General features: G+C 43.9%; 1 protein-coding gene across 1 annotated transcript in view; it reads right to left on the bottom strand.

Moving 5' to 3' along the window:
- NR6A1 (nuclear receptor subfamily 6 group A member 1) overlaps positions 1–24433 on the bottom strand; it is a 74097-nt gene that overhangs the window by 40838 nt on the left and 8826 nt on the right. The window contains exon 2 of the mRNA XM_062207582.1: positions 167–409. Within this exon, the coding sequence (XP_062063566.1) occupies positions 167–409 (243 nt within the window). The remainder of the gene's footprint in view (positions 1–166; positions 410–24433) is intronic.

Genomic DNA, 24433 nt, shown 5'->3' with positions numbered 1-24433 from the left:
TCCTACTTGCAGGAACTGTGTCATAATTATTTTTGAGTTATGAGTATACAGAATAAGACCTGGCATATAGTGCAGACTCGGAACTATCTCCAAAGCATAATGGGTGGAGCCAAACGTGAAGTCAGGGCAAACAGTGGACAGTGAGAGAGCCATGAGTAAGACTCACCCTTACGGTTCATCCCCATCTGGAGGCATTTGAGCAGGCGGCAGTATTGGCACCTATTCCTCTGCTTCCGAGACATGACACAGTTCTTGTCACGACTGCATCGATACACCCGTTTGTTGCAAATGCTCCGCTTGAAAAACCCTTTGCAGCCTTCACAGGAGATGATTCCATAGTGCAATCCTGTAGCGCGGTCCCCACAAATGAGACAGGTTCGTTGTTCAGCCCGATCATCTGAAACAGAAACTGAATGTGTTCAAGTTAGACATAGTGGAAACTGGCTTTATACCTGTAATATCTAAAACAAGCAACCCTGCTCTGGGTAGATCAAGAACACTTCTGTCTCCAGGCTAACTGGCACACAGGAAGCATCTTTGGAATCTTTGTCTCAGGATTAAACTCCTCCACCTGCTTTTACCTGGCCACCTCTCCTCCCAGGCCAGCTAGGTAATGGAAGTCAACAGGGCACCTTCCCCAAGGAGGTTCACATCTCCCTTAGGATGTACCCCAAGTGAAGAGACAGATAGGTCTGGGCCTCATTACTGGCAAGGCCTTAAAGCCCACCAAATTATTATCAGGCCCCTTCTGTCGGTATCCATTGGCATCTCAGTCAGAAAACTTTTTCGTGGCTTAGACAGCACCTTTCTTGGGTCCTCCAATAATGACTCTGTCCTGTCTAGCCCACTTGGGGCCTCATACCTTTGTAAACACAGTCTCTACTCTAATTTCAATGGCTCTACTCCTGACCTGTGTATATTGATCGTCCTCTCCCCCACTTAATGTTGTATGATTGTTCAGAATTTTCTCTACAGACAAACCTCTCTACCCACAAAAGATGAGTGGCCTTTCTCCCAGACTTGGTTGGGATCAGCTTCCAACCACATCCATCAAACAGTCTTCACAAGAGTCCAGAGATCCTCCCACATTTCCTTTTCTCTCGTTACTTGGTTAATGCCACTCTTAGGATCATTGGCTGTTATTCCCACCCTGTCTTTTATACTACCATGTCTGTTTAAGTGTTTATAGGAAGTGATACTGGAGCAAACCAAAGCCTTCACCAACCAGGCAGTTAACCAAATGCTGCTACAAGGATATACTTGGCTCCCCACCTGGGAGACAGCAGCATGAGACATCGCCCCATGCCAGCAGAGAGTACTTTGTTGCCTCATGTCAGCAGGAAGTAGCTCTAAAGACAGATCATCGTGGCCATTGCCGTGGCTTAACAGGCTAATCCTCCGCTTTGCAGCGCTGGCACACCGGGTTCTAGTCCCAGTCAGGGCGCTGGATTCTATCCCGGTTGCCACTCTTCCAGGCCAGCTCTCTGCTGTGGCCCGGGAAGGCAGTGGAGGATGGCCCAAGTCTTTGGGCCCTGCACCCGCATGGGAGACCAGGAGAAGCACCTGGCTCCTGCCATCAGATCAGCACAATGCGCCCGCTGCAGCAGCCATTGGAGGGTGAACCAACGGCAAAAAGGAAGACCTTTCTCTCTGTCTCTCTCTCTCACTATCCACTCTGCCTGTCAAAAAAAAAAGACAGATCATCGTTCCTCTACCCCTCCCTGGACTTCTGGGGCTAATATAATCCCATACAATTCTTACTTTATAAAAAACAAAAGGGGGGAATTTAGTAAAATGGTGCAGTCTTATCTATGGTGCAATCTATGCCCCCGACACCATCCTAGGCTCTAGACCCTGCCGCCATTGCTGGAAGCCAGGTGACCACATAGTTCAACCACCGGTGTCAGCCCCACCTCCATCCTAATGGGATTTGCTGCTCCTACTTCCCTGCCTGCCCCTCGGCAAAGGTTTAACAAGACCCGTTCCCGAACACATCTCTCTCTCTCTCTCCCTCTCTCTCTTATGCTCTCTTCTTTCTGTTTTTCCTTCTTTGCCCCTTCCCTCCACTCTGTTGGGTTTCCCCCACCAATAAGCCCTTTCCCTTAAAAAGAAAAAAAAAAAAAAAAAGAATAGGCCCCTGTAGTTACCATAAACACAGCATTTTTATACACACACACACACACACACGCCTCTCCCTGGGTTTCATCATCAGTGGGACCAGTAGCCAAGTCGAAACCTAGGAATATCTTTGACTCTTCCCTCTGCTTTACCTTTCTCATGTACACTCCATTAATTTTACCCTGTAGGGAAATGTTAAGGGCTAATGACAATATTTGTAAGTGCCTAGCACACTTCATATACTCAATAAATGATACTTGTAATTTTTAACAAGTGAAGAAATACTAACTATACACCCAGTAAACCAGCCAGTCAGCCATTTAACAGATATTACCGAAATAACTATTCTAATCCATGATATGTCAGTATATAAAAGTCCCTGGTGAGGGGTCAGTGCAGAAGGTTAAAGCTCCAGCCTACAGCGCCAGCATCCCATATAGGTGCCGGTTCAAGTCCTGGCTGCTCCACTTCTGATCAAGCTGTTAATGTGCCTGGAAAAGCAGTAGAAGATGGCCCAAGTGCTTGGGCCCCTGCACACATGTGGGAGACCCGGAAGAAGCTCCTGCCTCCTGGTTTCAGATGGGCCCAGCCCTGGTTGTTGTCCACCCCCATACGGGGAGTAAACCAGCAGATGGAAGACCTCTCTCTCTCTATCTCTTTCTCTAACTCTTTTCTTTTTCTCAAGATTTATTTTATTTATTTGAAAGAGTTACAAAGAGAGTTAGAGACAGAGAGAGGTCTTCCATCCACTGGTGCGCTCCCCAGATGGCCACAAAGGCTGGAGCTGCGCCAATCCAAAGCCAGCCATAGCATATCCCAGGCCATAGCAGAGAGCTGGATCGGAAGAGGAGCAGTCAGGACTAGAACTGGCACCCATGTGGGATGCCAGAGCTTCAGGCCAGGGCGTTAACCTGCTGCACCACAGTGCTGTAACTCTTTTTAAAAAATAAAAATAAAGCTTTTAAAAAAATATCCCTAGTGAAGCTTTCATTCTAGCAGAACATTCATTCTATGTCCAAGCCTTGTGTTAGTATATAAACAAATCAGCATGATCCCAGGGTCCAGAAGTTCACTGCATCACAACAAATTAGTCTAGGAGGAAATTCGGCTACAACACAATTCTCTCCTTCTTCCTTCACACTGAAATTACTTAGGGCCAAGCAACTGATAGAGGATAGGCTTGTAACAAAAAGTGTTCTGGGTGAACTTGGATGTGAGGATCTGTCTGGAGGTGCAAGAAACCTCCTGGGAAGGTTTGACACAGGTCAGGAGGAAATCAAAGAGTTGAGCCTCATTCCTGAGTAAGAGGCAAAGCACAATGATGAAGAACATCTGTACACCACAATTTAGAGAATCTTTAGCATTAGAAAGATTCTAATTTGAACTTCAGCTCTGACACCAGCTGGGTGAACCTGGGCAAACTAAGTTACTTCATCTCTGAGTCTAATATCTCTCAGCTGTCACAATGGGACTATGATGGTCCCTATATCTCAGAGATAAAGTATTCATCACAGTGCTCAGACTATAACAGATATTTAATGTTAGCTATTATTAGATTATATATATTTTATATTATTTTTAATAGGTCCACACTTTAATGTGAAAAGAAAATATTTAGGGGCCAGTGCTGGTGCGTAGTGGGTAAAGCCACCACCTGCAGTGCCAGTACCCCATATGGGTGCCGGTTTGAGGCCTGGCTGCTCCACTTCTGATCCAGCTCTCTGCTGTGGCCTGGGAAAGCAGCAGAAGATGGTCCAAGTGCTTGGGCCCCTGCACCCCCATGGGAGACCCGGAAGAAGCTCCTGGCTCCTGGCTTTGGATCAGCTCAGCTCTAGCCATTGCAGCCAACTGGGGAGTGAACCAGCGGATAGAAGACCCCCCCCCCCGCAACTCTGACTTTCAAATAACTAAATAAAATCTTTAAAAACTATTTGAAGGCAATGTTAAAGAAGGGGCATGATGGTGTGCAGCAGGGATGCAGAGGAGAAAGAAGGCTGAATTGATGAGACCCTTATTAGATGCCAACTTCTTTAAAAATTATTTATTTATTTGAAAGGCAGAGGGAGGGTGAGAGGACGAGAGAGAAAAAGATTTTCCACCTACTGGTTTACTCCCCAGATGGCCCACTTGGGCTGGGCCAGGCCAAACTCAAGAGTCAGGAATCCCATCCTGGGCTCCCACATGGATGACGGGGACCCTAGCACTTGGGCCACCTTCTTTTGCCTTCTCGGGCACATTAGCAGGAAGCTGGATGTGAGGCAGAGTCACCAGGACTCCAAGTGGTACTCTGGTACAGATGCTGAAGCAGTAAGCACAGCCTCAACCTGCTGATCAGAACGCCGGCCCTGTACGTCAGCTTCTGCTATAAGGCTTTAGATTGCCATTGGCAGTAAACTGAATACCCAGGTCCTAATCCCTGGAACCTACAAATATTACATTATAAGGAAAATGCATATGTGACTAAATCAAGAATCTTAAATTGGGGAGATTATTCTGTATTGTATTAATGGGCCCTAAATGCAATCACAAGTGTCTTTACAAAACAGAAGCAGGGGTCCCTGTTCTGGTATAGCAAGTAAAGCTGCGGCTTGTGATGCAAGCATCCCATATCAGCATCAGTTCAAGTCCCAGGTGCTTCACTTCTGATCCAGCTGCCTGCTAATGACATGGGAAAGCAGAGAAGATGGCCCAAATGTTTGGACTCCTGCACCCACATGGGAGACCAGGAAGAAGGTCCTGGCTCCTGGCTTCAGATTTGCCTAGCTCCAGCCAGCCATCTGGGGAGTGAACCAGCAGATAGAAGACCTCTCTCTCTATGTCTCTCCCTTTCTAACACCGCCTTTCAAGTAAATAAATACATAAATCTTAAATAAAAAAAAAAGAGGCAGAAGGAGATTTGATAAACATAGAAGACACAGATATATGCAGAGAAGAACGTAATGTGAAGATAGAGGCAGAAACTGGCCACAAGAAGGTAATGCTAGCAGCTATCAGAAGCTGGAAAAGGCAAGGATAGAGCTTCTGCAGAGAGCGACTGCCAACACCTGCACTTCAGACCACTGACACTGACTCGGACTTCCGGCTTCCAGAACAACTTGTTTGTTAAGGCACTGAGTTAGTGGTAATCTGTTACACTAGCACAAGAAACGGATAACCCTTTTTTTTTCCCCCCAGGCGGGGAAACAGACATATTAACACTTGGCCAAAGTTACACAGTAAATACAGGAATACAGAGAAAAGCAGATATATGAGACTAACAAGCAGGGGAAGAGAGAATGACACACACGGAAAGAGGAATTGGCTAGGTTCTTGAGGACTCTACAGTTCTAGTTACAGACTTTCTAAAGCTTGGATGCACTTCCTAACTGAGCAAAGAGAAAATTGGACAAACTGTGACAAATTCACGTTACCACATTCTTGTATTATTGTCCCTTTTTTTTTTTTTTTTTTTTTCTTTAGTTAACTTAGATGAAACCCTACTTGGGCTGGAAAGGGAGAAAAAGGAAGGATATTCTATTGAAATTGCCCCGGTTAAGTATGCCTTTTATTTTCCTTTTGAAAACATAGGAAGCTCAAGTTAAACATTAGAACAAAGTTATAGCAACAAATTAAAAACTAAATCAGATAAGGTCCTGAAACCAAGCAGGCAAAAATGACATACAAACACTACTCACTCTGTGTGGGAGGGGATTTCCTAGAGTACTGGGCTTGAGCTACTGGAAAGAGCATGAAAAAGTCTGGAAGTCATGACTACTAGACCTCTATAGAAGAATACAAATGTTCTATTTTTTTTTAAAGCTTTTATTTAATGAATATAAATTTCCAAAGTACAGCTTATGGATTACAATGGCTCCCCTCCCCCCATAACTTCCCTCCCATTCGCAACCCTCCCCTTTCCTGCTCTCTCTCCCCTTCCATTCACATCAAGATTCATTTACAATTCTCTTTAGATACAGATAATCAGTTGAGTATATATAAAGTAAAAATTTCAACAGTTTGCCTTCACATAGCAAAACAAAGTGAAAAATACTGTTGGAGTACTAGTTATAACATTAAATCACAGTGTACAGCACATTAATGACAGAGATCCTACATGATATTTTTTAAAAAAATTGATTAATTTTCTATGTAATTTCCAATTTAACACCAAGTTATTTTTTTTCCATTTTCAATTATCTTTATATACAGGAGATCGATTCAGTATATACTAAGTAAAGATTTCATCAGTTTGCACCCACACAGAAACACAAAGTGTAAAAATACTGTTTCAGTACTAGTTATAGCATTACTTCACATTGGACAACCCATTAAGGACAGATCCCACATGGGACGTAAGTACACAGTGACTCTTGATGTTGATTTAACAATTTAACACTCTTTGTTTATGGCGTCAGTAATCTCCCTATGCTCTAGTCATGAGTTGCCGAGGCTATGGAAGCCTTTAGGGTTTGCCGACTTTGATCTTATTCCGACAGGGTCATAGTCAAAGTGGAAGTTCTCTCCTCCCTTCAGAGAAAGGTACCTCCTACTTTGATGGCCCCGTTCTTTCCACTGGGATCTCACTTGCAGAGATCTTTCATTTAGGTCTTCTTCTTCTTCTTTTTTCCAGAATGTCTTGGCTTTCCATGCATAAAATACTCTCATAGGCTCTTCAGCCAGATCCAAATGCCTTAAGGGCTGATTCTGAGGCCAGAGTGCTATTTAGGACATCTGCCATTCTATGAGTCTGCTGTGTCTCCCACTTCCCATGTTGGATCGTTCTCTCCCTTTTTGATTTTATCAGTTAGTATTAGCAGACACTAGTCTTGTTTGTGCGATCCCTTTGACTCTTAGACCTATCAGTGTGATCAATTGTGAACTGAAATTGATCACATGGACTAGTGAGATGGCATTGATGGAGGAATCTGGAAAACATCATGCTGAGTGAATTAAGCCAGTCCCAAAGAGACAAATATCATTTGTTTTCCCTGATCGGTGACAACTAACTGAGCACCAAAGGGGAAACCTGTGGAAGTGAAATGGACACTATGAGAAACAGTAACTTGATCAGCTCTTGTGCTGACTGTTGTTGTACAATGTAATACTTTATCCATTTTAGTATTTTTTTGTTCTAGTACTAGTGGTTGAACTCTGTAATTAACACACAATTATTCTTAGGTGTTTAAATTTTAACTGAAAAGTGATCCCCGTTAAATATAAGAATGAGAAAAAGAGAGGGAGGAGATGTACAATTGGGGACATGCTCAATCGGACTTGCCCCAAATGATGGAGTTAGAAACGTGCCAGGGAATTTCAATACAAATGTTCTATTTTAAATAAAAACCTCCAATGTTCTATTAGATATCATATAAACTAAAGCTTTACTACGGTAGGTGCAAAAAAGTCGTTTATCAATATCCCCAAGTACCACATTTTCATTTCTTCACTGATAAGATTTCACCTATGACTACCAGGTAGGCTTTACTTTATGGGTTCATGTAGTTCTCAGAACCTCACAGATGTGGGGACAACACTGTGGCACAGGGAATTAAAGTGAGCATCACATGAGCATCAGTGAGACCCCACTGCTCCACTTCTGATCTAGCTCCCCGATAATGCACTGGGAAAGCAGAGGAAAATGGCCTAAGTGCTTGGGCCCTCGCAACCCCAGTGGGAGACCTGATTGAGGCTCTCAGCTCCTGGCATCGGCATAGTCCAGCCCTGGCTGTTGAGTCCAGTTGGGAAGTGAATCAACAGATGGACGATCTTTCTGTCTCTCCCTTGCTCTGTAACTCTTTCAAATAAATAAATAAACCTTAAGCCGGTGCCGCGGCTCACTAGGCTAATCCTCCGCCTTGTGGCGCCGGCACACCCGGTTCTCGTCCCAGTCAGGGCACCGGATTCTGTCCCGGATGCCCCTCTTCCAGGCCAGCTCTCTGCTGTGGCCAGGGAGTGCAGTGGAGGATGGCCCAAGTGCTTGGGCCCTGCACCCCATGGGAGACCAGGAGAAGCACCTGGCTCCTGCCATCGGATCAGCGCAGTGCACCGGCCACAGCGCGCCAACCGCGGCGGCCATTGGAGGGTGAACCAACGGCAAAAAGGAAGACCTTTCTCTCTGTCTCTCTCTCTCACTGTCCACTCTGCCTGTCAAAAAAAAAAAAAAAGTATAATATGTGGCAGAGGTTTAGCAATTATAAAACTTTTAAATTTTCTGGTGTTGGTACCTACAGAAACATATAAGCAAAACTGATTCAGTCATAAATTGTATTAAGAAAAAAATAAACCTTTCAGTTTTTGGATACTTTTCTTTTTTGAGATTTATTTTATTTACTTGAAAGGGAGAGACAGAGAGAGAACTTCCATCTGCTGGTTTACTCCTTAAATGACTGTATGGCCAGAGCTGGGCCAGGCTGAAACTAGGAACTTTATCCAGGTCTCCCACACTGGTACAAGGCCCAAGCACTTGAGCCATCTTCCTCTGCTTTTCTAGGCGCATTTGCAGGGAGCTGGATTGCAAGTGGAGCAGCTGGGACTCTAACAAGTGCCCATATGGAATGCTGGCTTCCTAGGTGGTGGCTTAACCCACTAATGCCACAATGCCAATTCCCAGTTTATGGATGCTTTTAACAGAGATTTTGATAACATATGATTCATTAAAAATAAGAAATGAGAGAAGAAAAAAATGGCTACTACTACAATACTAACCTCTCCTGAAGGAGAGGTTTTCTGACTCACAGGATCCAGAAAATCTGCTCTATCTGCAACTTGATTTACAAGCAGAAAGCCGCGCTGATCCGATGGCAGGAGCCAGGTGCTTCTCCTGGTCTCCCATGGGGTGCGGGGCCCAAGGACTTGGGCCATCCTCCACCACACTCCCTGGCCACAGCAGAGAGCTGGCCTGGAAGAGGGGCAACCGGGACAGAATCTGGCGCCCCGACCGGGACTAGAACTCGGTGTGCCAGTGCTGCAAGGTGGAGGATTAGCCTAGTGAGCCGTGGCGCCGGCCATATACTTTTTTTTTTTTTAAGATTTATTTTATTTATTTGAAAGATAAGAGTTACAGAGAGAGGTAAAGACAGAGAGAAAGAGGTCTCCCACCAGCTCGTTCACTCTGCAAATGGCAGCAACAGCCAGAGCTGAGCTAATCTGAAGCCAGGAGCCAGGAGCCAGGAGCTTCTTCTAGGTCTGCAACGTAGGTGCAGGACCCAAGGACTTGGGCCATCCTCTGCAGCTTTCTCAGGTACATTGGCAGGGAGCTGGAATGAACCAGCAGATGAAAAATCTCTATCTCTGACCTTTAGAAAGAAAAAAAAATCCAAGACTTTCCAATACTATGACTGCTGTATTTCCAGCCCCTTTTCCCACTTAATTCACATCAGAATCAGAAACATGTAAACTCTGAAGTACTTATCATAATGCTATTATTTTTTAAAGATTTATTTATTTATTTGAAAGAGTTACGCAGAGAGAGAGAGAGGTCTTCCATCTGCTGCTTCACTCCCCAATTGGCTACAATGGCTGGAGCTGTGCTGATCCAAAGCCAGGAGACAGGAGTTTCCTCGAGGTCTTCTACACGAGTGCAGGGACCCAAGGACTTGGGCCAACCTCTACTGCTCTCCCAGGACACAGCAGAGCTGGACCGGAAGTGGAGCAGCCGGGACTCGAACCAGCGCCCATATGGGATGCTGGCACTGCAGGTGGAGGCCCCACCCACTATGCCACAGGGCCAGCCCCTATCATACATACTATTAATTCATGTCTTTCTTATTCCATTTTAAATGTTGAACCTAACAGCAGGTCTTTATTTACATTTGTCCTTGATCAACTGAATCTTTATATATTAAATTCCACATGTCGCTTTGGTCTATCGAAATTTCTGGGGATCTGGGTGCTGTCCCTAGTGTATTAGTTATTTCTTCTACTTCCTTCTTTTCCACATGTATGGTTAATGTTATGTTATTTTCATGGGTATTCTTAAAACACTTTTATACAAGATGTGGCCTTCACATCAGCCACTGAAGCCCCTTCTTCATTCTGACTTAACCATTAGCATTCTAGAAATAGCTGATTAACTAGTTTTGACTCTTCATGATGCCAGGTACTCTACTCTGGCCTGTATTTCTCTTACTAATAAAGTTATCACAAAAGAGTGTATAATATGCAGTATTCCATGTCTGATGAGTGTACCTCAAAAAATTTTGACACCCATTCACCATTCTCAATTCAGGGTTATTAATCTATTGATTCAGTTAGTACTCTTAACTCAGTGTTATTAATTTGTATTACTCTACCTAAAATCTAATGGGGAAAAATTTGTCAAAATAAACACATCAAAGTCAAAGACAATTGCGCCAGTGCTGTGGCATAGTGGATAAATGCACCGCCTGCAGTGCTGGCATCCCATATGGGTGCCGGTTTGAGTCCAGGCTGCTCCACTTCCAATCCAGCTCTCTGCTATGGCCTGGGAAAGCAGAAGATGGCCCAAGTCCTTGGGTCCCTGCACCTGTGTGGAAGACACGGAACAAGCTCCTGGCTTTGGATTGATGCAGCTCTGGCTGCTGTGGCTTGGGGAGTGAACCACTGGATGGAAGACCTCTCTCTGCCTCTCCTTCACTCTCTATGTAACTCTGACTTTCAAATAAATAAATAAATCTTTTAAAAAAAAATTCAAAGAAAAAGGTTCACAGTAACCATAACTGATGTAAAGGCGAGGGTTTAGTGGCATAGAGAGAAGATTCTTAACAATCTATCAGAGAAACTAACTGTTTATCTTGATCAGGAGTACTGGAAGGCTCACTTTTCAATCTTTAAATCCAGTTCCCATGAGCAGAAGCCAGGATTCCTTATAGAAAAGGCTAACTCCAGGTGTGAGGCAGAATATACAAGATGAGCCTTGTTCTGCTTTCCAAACTAATAATGGGGTCAAAGCAAAAGGATATGGGAAGACAACAATAGCCTAAGATGGAGCGGTCTATACATCATAAAAAAATATTGATGGTAATGGATTAAAACAACTTCAAATATAAAATTCAGTAAGTTAATAATAATACAAAAAAGAAAAATCTGATAAGTTACCATTGGAAGTTGCTGGGACATAAATTAATTATTCTGAAAATTGATGAATAGGGGCTGGCATTGTGGCATAGCGGGTAAAGTCACTGCTTGTGACACTGGCATCCTATATTGGCACCAGTTCGAGTCCTGGCTGCTCCACTTCTGACAGGGCTCCCTGTTAATGGCCTAGAAAAAGCAGCGTAAGATGGCCCAAGTGCTTGGGCCCCTGCCACCCATGTGGGAGACTTGGGTAAAGCTCCTAGCTTCACTCTGGCTCAGCCCTGGCTATTGTGGCCATTTGGGGAACGAACCAGTAGATAGAAGAATTCTTTCTCTCTCATCCTCACCCCTATTCTGTCTCTCCTTCTTTCTATGTAACTCTTTCAAATAAATAAAGATATCTTTGAAAAAAAAATGATAAATAAAAGCAAACAAACTCTGGCCGGCGCCGTGGCTCAACAGGCTAATCCTCCGCCTTGCGGCGCCGGCACACCGGGTTCTAGTCCCGGTTGGGGCACCGATCCTGTCCCAGTTGCCCCTCTTCCAGGCCAGCTCTCTGCTGTGGCTAGGGAGTGCAGTGGAGGATGGCCCAAGTCCTTGGGTCCTGCACCCCATGGGAGACCAGGAGAAGCACCTGGCTCCTGCCATCGGAACAGCGCGGTGCGCCGGCCGCAGCGCGCTACCGCGGCGGCCATTGGAGGGTGAACCAATGGCAAAAGGAAGACCTTTCTCTCTGTCTCTCTCTCTCACTGTCCACTCTGCCTGTCAAAAAAAAAAAAAAGCAAACAAACTCAGACTGAAGTAAAAAATATTAAAAATCTTCTTCTCTTATTTTCCCCAAGAGTAAGAGAAGCAGCAGGATGGAAACCAATACAGTTTTAGAGAAATTTGAAGCTCTCAAACATCCATATTTAATTGAAAAGATTGAGATTAGGTAAACAGACAGGCAATCAAAGGAACAGTCTTGGGCAGGGAGGCAGAGTTGATCTCTGGGCCCACGTGCAATGTGAAGATACAGGGTACTTCCAAAAAATTTGTGGAAAATGAAATTAAAAAGTTTTTCTTGGTCCAAAAAAATCTGAAATCCATGCACGAGGGTCCTTTAAGAATTTATGAATCACCTATGTTTGTATTTCAAAATTTGTTTGTACCAATATAAACTTACCTTTTACTTCAATTTTTCCACAAACTGAAGTACCCTTGCAGAAAGGAAAGTGACAACTGTTGGCTGAACAAATATCTAGAGAACAGGCAGTAAGAACATAGAGATAAAGAACTTGGCTCTACAATTGGAATTATTGGGTTCAAATCTAGGCTTTGCCACTTACTAGCTGTTTCTTTGTGAAGGTTTCTTTGTTTTAAAGATTTACTTATTTGATGGGGCCGTCACTGTAGCTTAGCAGGTAAAGTCGCCGCCTGCAGTGCCGGCATCCCATAAGGGTGCTGATTTGAGTCCTGGCTGCTCCACCTCCAATCCAGCTCTCTGCTATGGCCTGGGAAAACATAGAAGATGGCCCAAGTCCTTGGGCCCCTGTGTGGAGAGACCTCCTGAGTAGGAGACCCAGAATAAGCTCCTGGCTTCTCCCTGGCCCGGCTCTGGACATTGTGACCATTTGGGGAGTGAACCAGCAGATGGAAGTCAGTCTCTCTCTCTCTCTCTCCCCTCCCTCTCTCCCTCTCTCCCTCTCTGCAACTCTGTTTTTCAAATAAATAAATAAATCTTTTTTTTTTTAAAAAAAGAGATTTATTTATTTGAAAGAGTTAGAGAGAGAGAGGAAGAGACACAGAGAGAGATCTTCCATCCGCTGGTTTACTCCCCAAGTGACCACAATAGCCAGGTCTGAGCCAGGCCAATACCAAGAACTTCATCCTAGTCTCCCATGTGGGTAGCATGCTTTTCCCAGGTCTTTGTGTGGAGCTGGATGGAAACAGAAGCGCCAGGACACAAACCAATGCCCATATGGGATGTCCGCGTCGCAGGCAGTGGCTTTACCTGCTATGTACAACACTGGTCCCTGGAAGGTTTCTTAACCTCTCCAAAAAAAACCTCAGTTTTTATTATATAAAATGTGCGTAATATTATCTTTTTAAAAGAACCAATGTCAGAGTCAACAACATTACCAACAAATGACACGGTGCTCTAGCTTCCTTATAGTCTATATATGCAATCTTAAAAAGCTCATGTAAAATGTATACTATGAAAAAACTATTCATAAATTTCCAAAAATGTTTGCATCAAAATAACCTCCTTAAAAAGGTCACTTTTTTCTTCGAGAGGTAGAGAGAGTGAGTGAGAATGATCGTGAGAGAGCTCTTTATCATCCAGGAGCTTACTCCCTAAATGCCCACAACAGCTGGGAGTATTGAAACCATTAGGCCAGGGCCAGCGCTGTGGTGCGGCAGGTTAAAAAGCCCTGGCCTGAAGCTCCGGCATCTCATATGGGTGCTGATTCTAGTCCCAGCTGCTCCTCTTCTGATCCAACTCTCTGCTATGGCCTGGGAAAGCAGTAGAGAGTAGAGGATGGCCCAAGTCCTTGGGCCCTTGCACCCACGTGGGAGACCTGGAAGAAGCTCCTGCCTCCTGGCTTTGGATCGGTGCAGCTCCAGCCATTACGGCCATCTGGGGAGTGAACCAGCGAGTGGAAGACCTTTCTCTCGGTCTCTACCTCTCTCTGTAACTCTTTCAAATAAATAAATCTTCAAAAAAAAAAAAAAAAAAAGAAAGAAAGAAACCAACCAACCATTAGGCCAACTGTCTACCCCAACTTATATTTTAATTCCAGTTTTCAATGATGTTTCTGAAGTACCTTCCACTTGTAAAGTATAAGTGCAACATAATGTTGCTTAATTGTCTTCCTTTTTTTTCCAACCTAAAAAAGCTATTAAAAATTACACAAGCAAAAGGTAGTATTCAGTCAGGATAGTCAGTAGTAGAAGGTAATGACAGATATTCTAGGAGGGAAGTTCTGAAGTTATGATTACCAAGTACACAAACAAAGGTAGATGAAATAGCGTAAGCAGAAGAAACAATATGCAAATAAAATCAAGTCTTAAATTTGGTTCTGAAAACCCTTCTCCAATTTGGGTTTCCTCTGAGAACAATCTTACTCCTTTCTAAAAGCTAGCACAGGGACTGGTGCTGTGGCATATCAGGTAAAGCCATTACTTGCAGCGCCAGCATCCCATATGGGTGCTGGTTGGAGTCCGGGCTGCTCCACTTCCAATCCAGCTCTCTGCTATGGCCTGGGAAGCCCATAGAAGATGGTCCAAGTCCTTGGGCCCTCCACCCACATGGGAAACTCAGAGAAAGTTTCAGGCGCCTGGCTTCTGGCTTCTGATTGGCCCAGCTCTGGCTGTTGCAGCCATTTGAGGAGTGAACCAGTGGATGGAGGACATCTCTCTCTTTGGCTCTGCCTCTCTGTAACTCTGCCTTTCAAATAAATAAGAAATAAATCTTAAAAAAAAAAAAAGTACAGTTCACTGAGCTTCAGCAAGACCATCAAGAATAGTTACACACAAATATCTACAGATATGAGGTCAGATCATACCCTACTCTTGTAAATGCAAGAGTCAAAATCTGCATATAACTTTATTCCTGCAAAATGTTCTATATATTGCTGATTACACAGAACAAAATAAACGTAACTAAAGATGAGTATTAACATAAAGGTAACATGTTTGGTCTTTGCTATAGTCTTTCAAACCTTAGGAATAATCTAAGGATTTTTAATTGGGTATTATTCTAGTGTAATAGGAAGTATTACATACGAAAGGTAACTTCTCCAAACTTCAAACTCCTGCTGAGACAGATAACAGAAGATCCAGAGATTAGGTAGGGTCACTATGGACATATATTAATTTCCTGAGGCACAAATGTCAAATTTGAAGGAAATAATAAAAATTATGAATAAAGTAGCTGATGTGGTTGACCCAGAAGATTACTGTCAATCCAAACTGGGTACAGAGCCCTAGCAACATCTTTTCAGAGCACCAATAACATGTGTCTGCTCAAATAAATAGAGGCCTCTGTCTTTACATCATTTAGCAGTAACAAGAAGAAATGAGATAAAAAAGATTTATAAGTAAACCTGGTCATCAATCTGACTAGGATTTTATTTTAAGAATTTAAGTTTAGGGGCTAGCATTGTGCTGAAGCAGGTCAGGCTGCCAACTGTGATGCAGGCATCCCATATCCAAGACTGGTTTGAGTCCCATCTGTTCTGCTTCTGATCCAGCTCCCTACTAATGTGCCTGGGAAGGCCGCGGAAGATGACCTAAGTCCTTGGGCCCCTGCACCCATGTGGAAGACCGGGATGAGTTCCAATCAGGCTCCTGGCTTTGACCTGGTCCAGCCCTGACCTTCAAGGCCATTTGGGGAGTGAAGCATCAGATGGAAGATCTCTCTCTCTAACACTTTCAAATAACTAAATAAATCTTTAAAAAACTATAAAAGAGGCCGGCGCTGCAGCCCACTAGGCTAATCCTCCACCTGCGGCACCGGCACTCTGGGTTCTAGTCCCAGTTGGGGTGCCAGTTCTGTCCCGGTTGCCCCTCTTCCAGGCCAGCTCTCTGCTATGGCCCGGGAAGGCAGTGGAGGATGACCCAAGTGCTTGGGCCCTGCACCCGCATGGCAGACCAGGAGCAAGCACCTGGCTCCTGGCTTCAAATCTGCGCAGCGCGCCAACCGCAGCGGCCATTTGGGGGTGAACCAATGGAAGGAAGACCTTTCTCTCTGTCTCTCTCTCTCTCTCACTGTCTAACTCTGTCAAAAAAAAAACCATAAAACTATAAAAGAGATATAGTATTAAAACTTATCTCAGAATTTTCGGGTATGAAATGATATATGTATACAGTGATAACAACTAACATGTATATAGTGTTTATTAGTAACAAGTTTTTGTCCTAAATGTTTTACATATAATAATATCTCACTTATTCCATAAAAAATCGATATATAGTAGATACTATTATTATCCTATTTCAGAGAAAAGTACTCAGAGGCTAATAAAAGTGCCCAAAGTCCCACAGGTAGTACGCAGAAGAGCCAACAGTCTAAGCATAAAGTCTCACACCAGGATGAGACCTTTGATACAATATTATATTGCTTAATATCATGCCTACTCATAGTGTATACACAAATGTTACTGATTTTTTTAATATGATAAGACCACTCTAATAGGTCTCCATTCTCTGAGTCCCAGCAAAGGCAAGGTTTCATCTATATCACTCCTATCTTTAAAATTTTTTTAGAAATTATTTATTTGAAATATAGAAAAGAGAGAGAGAGAGAGAGATTACTTTTGCTGATTAACTCCCCAAATGCCTACAACAGCAAGGACTGGGCCAGGCCAGAGAGAGGAGTCTGGAACTCCATCCAGGTTTCCCATGTGAGTGGCAGGGACCGAAGAACTTGAGCCATCATCTGCTGCCTCCCACAGTGTTTATTAGCAGGAAGTAGAACTGGAAGTGCAGCTAGCACTTGAACTCAGGGCCTTTAATATGGGATGTGGGCAACCCAAGAGACATCTTAATGACTATATCAAATGTATACACCCTGCTATTGTTATTACTTTTTTCTATAATATAAAAATATGGTAAAATTTTTTAACTATAAAACATCCTGGTAGGTACTGTGTGTGTGTATGTGTACGTGTGTGTGTGTGTGTGTAATAAATTCATCTTGTGACAGCTGTTAAGATGCTGCTTGGGATGCCCATATGCCCTATTGTAGGGTGGGCAATGTCCAGCCCATGGACCATTCAAGGCCAGAGGAATCATTTGGTCTGGCCTTGCCAAGGAAATCCCAGTAGAGACCTGAAGTTCAATAAATCTATAGCAGGCTAATTTTTAAGTTGATAATTTTGTATGGACCGTGAATGATGTTATAAATATCCAAATGGCCCTTGGCAGAAAAAAGATTCCCCATCCCTGCCTTTGATGAATGCCTAGATTTGAATCCCAGTTCCACTTCCAAGTCTAAATGCTTGCTAAGGCACACCCAAACACTTGGGCCCCTGCCACTCAGGCGGAAGACCTGGATGGAATTCTAGGCTCTTGGCTTCAGTCTAGCTCAGCTCTGGCTGTCGTGGGCATTTGGGGAGTGAATCCAAGGATGCAAGACCTTTGTTTGCCTCTATGCCTTTCAAGTAAAAATAAAAACTAAAAAAAAAATCAAGTAGGGGGGTTGCACTGCAGTATAGTAGGCTAAGCCTCTGCCTGCAGTACTGGCATTCCATACGGGCACCAGTTCATGTCCTGGTGCTCTACTTCTAATTGAGCTCCTGCAGATGGCCTGGGAAAGCAGTGGAAGATGGCCCAGGTGCTTGGGCCGCTGCACCCATGTGGGAAAGTCAGAGGAAACTCCTGGCTCCTAGCTTCAGATCGGCCCAACTCTGGCCACTGCAGCCATTTGGGGAGTGAATCAGCAGATGGAACAACTTTCTCTGTCTCTCCTTCTTTCTGTCTACAACTCTGTATGTAACTCTGCCTCATAAACAAACAAATAAATCTTTAAAAAATATTTTTAAAATCTCCATTTTAAACAAAACAGTAAATAATGCTTTAACAAATAAGAAAAGGTTTACAGGGAACACAGCCAGGCTGCTTGCCCTGAGTGATTAGCCCACAGAGGCTTAGGGAAGCAGATGAGTGGACCCTCACCCACAAACCCAAGAAGCAGTTGTGAGGGGCCGGCGCTGTGGCATAGTGGATTAAAGCCCTGGCCTGAAGCACTGGCATCCCAAATGGGAACTGGTTCTAGTCCTGGCTGTTCCTCTTCCGATCTGGCTATCTGCTATGGCCTGGGGAAACAGTAGAAGATGGCCCAAGTCCTTGGGCCCCTGCACCCGCTTGGGAGATCTGGAAGAAGCTCCTAGCTCCTGGCTTTGGATCAGCTCAGCTCCGGTCATTGCCACCTGAGTGGCAGGGACCCAAGTGTTTGGGTGTGCCTTAGCAAGCATTTAGACTTGGAAGTGGAACTGGGATTCAAATCTAGGCATTCATCAAAGGCAGGGATGGGGAATCTTATTTCTGCCAAGGGCCATTTGGATATTTATAACATCATTCACGGTCCATACAAAATTATCAACTTAAAAATTAGCCTGCTATAGATTTATTGAACTTCAAGTCTCTACTGGGATTTCCTTGGGGAGTGAACCATCAGATGAAAGACCTCTCTCTTTCTCTCTCTGTCTTTTTTTTTTTTTTTTTAAATTTGACAGGTAGAGTTTTAGACAGTGAGAGAGACAGAGAGAAAGGTCTTCCTTCCGTTGGTTCACTCCCCAAATGGCCGCCACGGCTGGCACTGTGCTGATCCAAAGCCAGGAGCCAGGTGCTTGCTCCTGGTCTCCCATGTGGGTGTAAGGGCCCAAGGACTTGGGCCATCCTCCACTGCCTTCCTGGGCCACAGCAGAGAGCTAGACTGGAAGAGGAGCAACCGGGAGTAGAACCCAGTGCCCTTATGGGATGCCGGCTCCGCGGGCAGAGGATTAACTAAGTGAGCCGCGGCGCCGACCCCCAATCTGCCTCTCCTTCTCTCTCTGTGTAACTCTCAAATTAATAAATAAATATTAAAAAAAAAAAAACGCTCAACGTCACTAATCATCAGGAAAATGCAAATCAAAACCACAGAGATGCCATGTTACCCTAGTTAGAATGGCTATTATCATAAAGACAAAAAAAATCAGACATTTGGTGGTGGAGCAGTCAAGATACCACTATGGGATGCCTGGGTTTGAGTCCTGGTTCTGCTTCTGATTTCAACTTCCTGCTAATCTACATCCTGGGAGGCAGTAGGTAAATGCTCAAGTACTGGGGCTGGCATTGTGGCATAGTGGGTAAAGCCACTGCCCATATGGGCACTGGTTTGTGTCCCGGCTATGCCACTTCGATCCAGCTCCTGTTGATGGCCTAGGAAAGCAGCAGAAGGTGGCCCAAGCACTTGGGCCCCTGCTACCCAAAAGTGGGAGACCCAGAGAAAGCTCCTGGTTTCAGCCTGGCTCAGCCCTGGCTGTTGCAGCCACTTGAGGAAGTGAATCAGGAGGTGGAAGATCTCTCTCTCTTTCTCTCTCCTTCCCTCCCTCTCTGTAACTCTTTCAAATAAATAAATAAATCTTTTAAAAAAATACTGGTAGAGCAGGCATTTGGTTTAACACTTAACATACTACTTAAGATGCCTGTATCTACATCAGAGTGCCTGGGTTCAATTCCTGACAGCAGCTCCTGATTCTAGCTTCCTGCTAATGCACACTCTGGAAGGAATTGTGATGGCTCAAGTAAAGGGCTCCTGCCAGCCACATGGGAGATCTGGCCTGGGTTCCTGGCTCCTGATCTCAGGCCTGGTCGTTGCAGGCATTTGGGGACTGAACAAGTGGGTAAAAGTTTTCTCTTCCCATCTCTCCCTGTCTGTGTGTCTCTGTTTCTCAAATAAATAAATAAACAAATTAAAAACATACTGAGTTAAAAATAGATGACCAGCAAAAAAATAAAATAATTAGTGACAGCTCACAATTCATTCAAATAATTCAAATAAAGACAGTGATATTAGACTGTTCCCCTTTATTCGGTTTCCCCAATGTCCCAACCACAAAAATCCATTATGTTTCCTTATTTAAAAAAAAAAAAATTTTTTTTTTTTTTTTTTTTTTTAATTTGAGAGGTAGGGAGACAGAACAAAGCCTCTAACCAACGATCCACCGTCCAAATGCCTGCAACAGCCAAAGCTGGGCTGGGCCATAACTAGGAGTAGGGAACTCAACCCAGATCTCCCACATGTGTGGCAGGAACCCAAACACTTGGGCTATCACCTGCTGTTTCCCAAGGTACTCACTAGCAGGAAGCTCAAATTAGGAATGGAGTAGACACACAAATTCAGGCACTCCAACAGAGGTATGTGTCCAAGCCCGAGTACCATCTTAGCCATTTTAACCACTAGAACAAAGGCCACCTCTTTTTTTAAGTCGATGCTTTCTTAGGAGAGCTACTTAAAACACAGCTAGCATTATGCTGGCCTGTTCCAAGCCCCTCCAATCAGAACTTACTCTAACAAGCATTTCTGCATACCAGCTCCCTCTACCTAATCCATAAAAATTTTCCCCAGATCTTTGATTAGGAAGTCATATTTGAGCATTACTCCTGACCCCCATAACTTGGCTGCTTTATAATACATCTTCTTTCCATAGTTTCAGTCTCTTGGTCTTCTGATGTTCATGGGCAGCTGACTCATCTTGGTTCAATACCATTTTGTAGGAAGCAACAATAGTTTAAAAAAGATGCTCTTCTTTTTAAACTAAGAGAAAATGATATATATTTAAAGAAGATAAACACAGGGTCAGGCATTTGGCTGAGTCTTGAGGGCTGTCATTGTGGTATAGCAGGTAAAGCTGCAGCCTGAGACACTGGCATCCCATATGGATGCTGGTTGGAGTTCTGGCTGCTCCGCTTCTCAGTCAACTCCCTGCTAATGGCCTGGGAAAAGCAGCAGAGGATGGCCCAAGTGCTTGGGCCCCTACCATCCACATGGGAGACTCAGAGGAAGCTCCTAGCTCCAGCTTTCAGCCTGGCCTGACCCAGCCTCTGTGGCCATCTAAGGAGTGAACCAGCAGATGGAAGACCTCTCCTTCTCTAGCTCTTTCAAATAAAGAATTTTTAAAAAGATGCTCATATCTAAATCTTTTTAAAAAGATACATAAACATACACACACACACACATATATTAAAAAAAAAAAAAATCCCCACACCATGTCCCAGGGTGCCTAGTTTCAAGTCCAGGACCCACTCTCAACTCCAGCTTCTGCTAATGTACACCCTACGAGGTAGCAGGTGATGGCTAAAATAGTTGGGTCCCTGCTACCCATGTAGGAAACCTGAACTTAGTTCTTGGCTCCTGACTTCAACCCCTGGCAAAGGGCCACTATTGGCCACTGTTGGCATTTGGGGAGTGAACCAGTGGATGGGAGCATTTTCTCTGTGTGCACTTTGCTTTTCAAATGAATAAATCAATCTTTAGTTAAAAAAAAATTAAAAAAAATTTAAGTGACTTGCCCATGGTCAGAAAAGTAAAGAGACTCACCTAAGGTCATGGAGTGAATCAGTGATGAAGCTGTTTGAACCTTACTAGCTTTCCAAAGGCAGCCTTTTTATTATACCAAACTATGTTTAATGAAGGTGGGGGAGAAGAAAGACGGTAAGTATTGTAGCTATATCGAGACTGAGCCTTAGTGCTCCTGTTAATTTTCCCCCCAAGAAACAAGGAATCAACAGGAGTAGCAACATCTGCAATAGTAGTGGATCTCTGCCACCCATGTGGGAGACCTTGATTCCTGGCTCCCTGCATCAAAGCCCCTGCCTTTGTGGAGAACCAAATATAGTTATTCTGTTAAGAATAACTAGAGGGTATTACTATTCTGTAAGCGAGCACTACATACCTACATACCTTCACAGTAGCGACCAGTTCTGGTTTAATTGGTTAAACACAGGCCAAAACCTGTTACAAAACAGCCTCTTTCATATCTCCAGTCAATCCTGATGTTACAAAAATACCTTCCCCACCCCAAGAAGGGCATTTTACCCATTCCAAGGGCTCCAGTTACACAAATTACATTTTGGAAACTGATTTTTATCAAAACCTGCTTTTTCAGACTGTGATGAAGGCCAGATTTAGGAAATGGAGAGTACAGCAGCTCAATCGACCAGAACTACATGGACAACTAGGACAATCTGAAACTTGCCTGGCTACAGGATATGTAAAACAAAGGAGCTCTTTTTCAACTGTATGCTCCTTGATCAGTTGCACATTCTAAGAACTGACTCTACTCAATTTCACAGATTGCCTCCCTCTGAAATGAAGGCTTCAGATGTGGCAGAATTGAAATTGGAAACATGGACCTTCAATATTTCATCTGCAAACAAAATCTAAACAGATATGATTTTTTTTCTTTCACACAAATAACTCTTTCTCCCTGCACATACCACTGAAGAATCCATTTCCAAGGCCACACGTGGAGTTCCTCATACTCAACCAACTTTTTTTTTTGTCTGAATGAGCAAGGAATCCTCAAAAGTTCCTAGTGACAGTCCAAACATGACAAACCATACATTTCCTCATTTCTAAAAAATGACATCAGATAATGCAAAGAACTGGGTAATTCACAGGATTGGCATGAACTGAATGTTTGAGAATTACCCTTACTAATCAGTGAATAGAAGATGGGAGAAAGACAAAGAAAATGTTAACAGACATTTAACATTGAGTGCTTAGGCCTGGAAACAAGGATGAGATGGCTCACAAATTAGAATTAGCTGAAGTCAGAGGAAATCAATCTAGGGAAAAAGCTGTCCCCATCACTTGACATCCCAAACAAAAGTGAGACAAGAAAATAAAAATTCAGAATACAGTCCCGAGCTCCTCCTGTCTCCTATATGCAGTGGTAAGTTTCTGTTTACAATGGAAACAGTTTTCAAATTCATGGCAAGTGTAGGTTTCCCAGTTGGAGAAAATCTGTGGTTTGTCATATTTGCATTGTGAGAACACTGGGAACTTCTAAGGATTCCTTGCTCGCTTACAAAAAAAAGAGAGAGATGATAGAAATTGAGGAAAAAATATAGTCTTATCTCTGAAAAAAAAATATACAGACATTTCATTACTAGATAGAACATGCCCAGGTACTATAACTAAATAAATACATGCATTTGTTTTAAATTGGTAGTATAAAGTAAACACTGATACACTATTTAATAATTACTACTTCTTACTTCAGATCATCCCAACATTTATTCACCAAATAAGTATTTGAGGTCTGCTCTGTGTCATCATGTATTTCAGAGTACTGGAGCAGACAGATATCAATCCCATAATTTAATACAGAGAAGGCAACAGTAAGTTAGAAAATGTAGTGGGGCATAGAGAAGTGAGCCAGCTATTCTGGAACTAGACGGGGTGGCAGAAGGAGATTTAAGAGGTCTCACCTGAACAGAGCCTTAAAGTAGAAGTATGTCAAATGGAATTTCAGAGAGAACCGTGTAGATACAGGGGCTTGCTGGCTGCAGGCACACAGGTGTTTTAGTAGTATGGTATCTGAGACAGAGACAAGGGAGGAGGACTGCCAGGAACACTAAAACATGCAATTCTGGAGTCAGACAGACTTGGAGGCTCCCTGGAGGGAGCCTGTAGGTACGGATGAGAACTGCCAGAGGGCAGCGCTTGGAAAGACACTATGGGGGGGGGGAGGGCGCTTCTTTCCTCAGTTCACATAAACCTTTTCTTTGACACCAGCCACTGCTCTGCCTATGAGGCATTAGATTTAGTTGGCTAAACAAGCTAACGAGACCAGGGACAGAGACTGCCACTGCTGATTATACTCAAAGACACTAGCCTAAGATGGTTAAAATTATTCACTCCCAAGATACAGAGATTGCTAGAATCTGATGAGGCTGGCAATATGAATGTGAACAGTGAGCTGACTTGTTCCAGAAAAGCTAAGATTTTTTTTTTTAACGTGGCACAGTGGTGAGGGAGACCATGGGATGAAGTGAAACAGAGGGACTAAGAGTTACTGTGGCTCCGGATGACTTTGTGGCTATATCTCCCTAACCCCAACTCTTCAATATTTCTCTATGTCCTATGCTCTACCCCAGTTTTCTTCTGGTAACTTTCACTTAGGCCTTGAACTAGTTAATATTTGATAAGGGTTCTTTTTTATAGTCAAAAGAAACTTGATTATGACACACCTTAAAGAAGCCCATCACTGCTGTGGCCTCTGGCACCCCTCCTAGCCTTGAGGAGCTCCTCATTCCACTGCACCAGGACCACTGCTGCTTCTCCTCGCCATAGTGTGCTCCCAGCCACTATCACTGTGGGCCCACTCGCTCAGTGGCCACTGCCACGTGACAGCTCGGGGCAGGCAGTGAGAACCCCAGCTCTAAGCCTTAGGGGCGTGGATGGCTGGACGTGAGGACCTGAGTACCATGTGCCTCTCAGACTGCAGCGGCTGAGGCTCACACCTGGACACCTGGAAGACCCAGCTCTCTGGAGCGCTCATGTGAATGTGCGGGCTCCATTGCCAATCAGCTCCTTGCTATGGCCTGGGAAGGCAGCGGAGGATGGCCCAAGTCCTTGGGCCCCTGCACCCACGTGGGAGACCCAGAAGAAGCTCCTGGCTTCAGATAAGCTCAGTTCTACCCGTTGCAGCCATTTGGGGAGAGTAACAGTAGATGGAAGACCTCTCTCTCGCTCTCTGTTTCTACCTCTCTCTATAACTCTTGTTTTCTAAATAAATAAAATAAA

The sequence above is a fragment of the Lepus europaeus genome, chromosome 12 (assembly GCF_033115175.1).
Source record: "Lepus europaeus isolate LE1 chromosome 12, mLepTim1.pri, whole genome shotgun sequence".
NCBI lineage: Eukaryota > Metazoa > Chordata > Mammalia > Lagomorpha > Leporidae > Lepus > Lepus europaeus.
This window is presented reverse-complemented; position numbering and strand designations above follow the sequence as displayed.